At 37.4% G+C, this 1,354-nt stretch overlaps 1 protein-coding gene across 1 annotated transcript in view; it reads left to right on the top strand.

Annotated features, from left to right (window-relative positions):
• Window positions 1–1,354, top strand: part of LOC106883575 (pre-mRNA-processing-splicing factor 8) — an 86,626-nt gene that overhangs the window by 67,885 nt on the left and 17,387 nt on the right. The window contains exon 28 of the mRNA XM_052978062.1: window positions 587–756. Coding sequence (XP_052834022.1) covers window positions 587–756 — 170 coding nt within the window. The remainder of the gene's footprint in view (window positions 1–586; window positions 757–1,354) is intronic.

The following is a 1,354-nucleotide window of genomic DNA, read 5'->3' on the forward strand; positions in this document are numbered from 1 at the left end:
GATCGCGGTTTCGATTCCCAGACCGGGCCTTGTGAGTGTTTATTGAGCGAAAACACCTAAAGCGAACCCTGCTGTACTCTTTCACCACAACTTTCTCTCACTCTTTCTTCCTGTTTCTGTTGTGCCTGTAATTCAAAGGGTCAGCCTTGTCACACTCTGCGTCACGCTGAATACCCCCGAGAACTACGCTAAGGGTACACGTGTCTGTGGAGTGCTCAGCCACTTGCACATTAATTTCACGAGCAGGCTGTTCCGTCGATCGGATCAACTGGAACCCTCGTCGTCGTAAGCGAGAGAGTGCCAAAACAACAACAATTCCTGGATCTGTACATAGAAACAAGACTGGATAAGAACTAGTCATCTTTACGCTGTAAATATCCACAATATTTCCATCTATACAATGTTTCAACCAGTTTGATCTGTGATAGTCATCAGGTGTCTTATTCCTGGATTTGTACATAATTCCAGGTTGGATTATAATACGAAACCAAACTATTTTCAGAATTCAAAAGTTCGACGTAAATTTAACAATATAAGGGATCCATTTTAAAGTCTCTGGCATTTATTTAATGATTTATATTTGCAGACGTTTGAAGGGAATTTAACAACGAAACCCATCAACGGAGCCATTTTCATTTTCAATCCTCGAACTGGACAGTTGTTCCTAAAAATCATTCACACTTCCGTGTGGGCTGGTCAAAAACGTTTGGGCCAGGTGAGTTTTCTCCCTTCATTTTACTTCTTGCTCAGTTGTGTGTGTACGCGCGTGCGTTTGTGCTGTTGCTTAGTACAGGGGTTTTGAAACTGTGGTCCGTGGACAACAAATACTTTTTATGGGCAATTTGATTTTATATATATTTTTTAATTGACAATAAACCTATTTGTTAAATACTGTTAATTAAACAAATGTAAAAAATATATGTTATTTTAAGCAAATATGTATGTTTAAATTTCATAAGCGTTTATAAGGGGGTCCTTATAAGGTAAAGCCTGAAATATAAAGGGGTCCGCAAGTTAAAAAGTTTGAAAACCCCTGATCTAAGAGATACCGCCATGCTGAAAATAGCAGCCAAATCTTGACTCTAAACCAGGAGTTTTCAAACTGGTCCGCAAGGACAAGACAGGGAGTCCGTAGACAGCAAATACTTTTTATGGGCAATTTGATTTTATATATGTTTTTTAATCGAAATCTTCTAATTGACAATAAACCTATTTTGTTAAATACTGTTAATTAAACAAATGTAAAAAATATATGTTATTTTAAGCAAATATTTATGTATAAATTTCATAAGCGTTTATAAAGGGGTCCTAATAAGGTAAAGCCTGAAAGATAAAGGGGTTCGTCCGCAAGTCA

This window comes from Octopus bimaculoides, chromosome 30 (genome assembly GCF_001194135.2).
Source record: "Octopus bimaculoides isolate UCB-OBI-ISO-001 chromosome 30, ASM119413v2, whole genome shotgun sequence".
Lineage (NCBI taxonomy): Eukaryota > Metazoa > Mollusca > Cephalopoda > Octopoda > Octopodidae > Octopus > Octopus bimaculoides.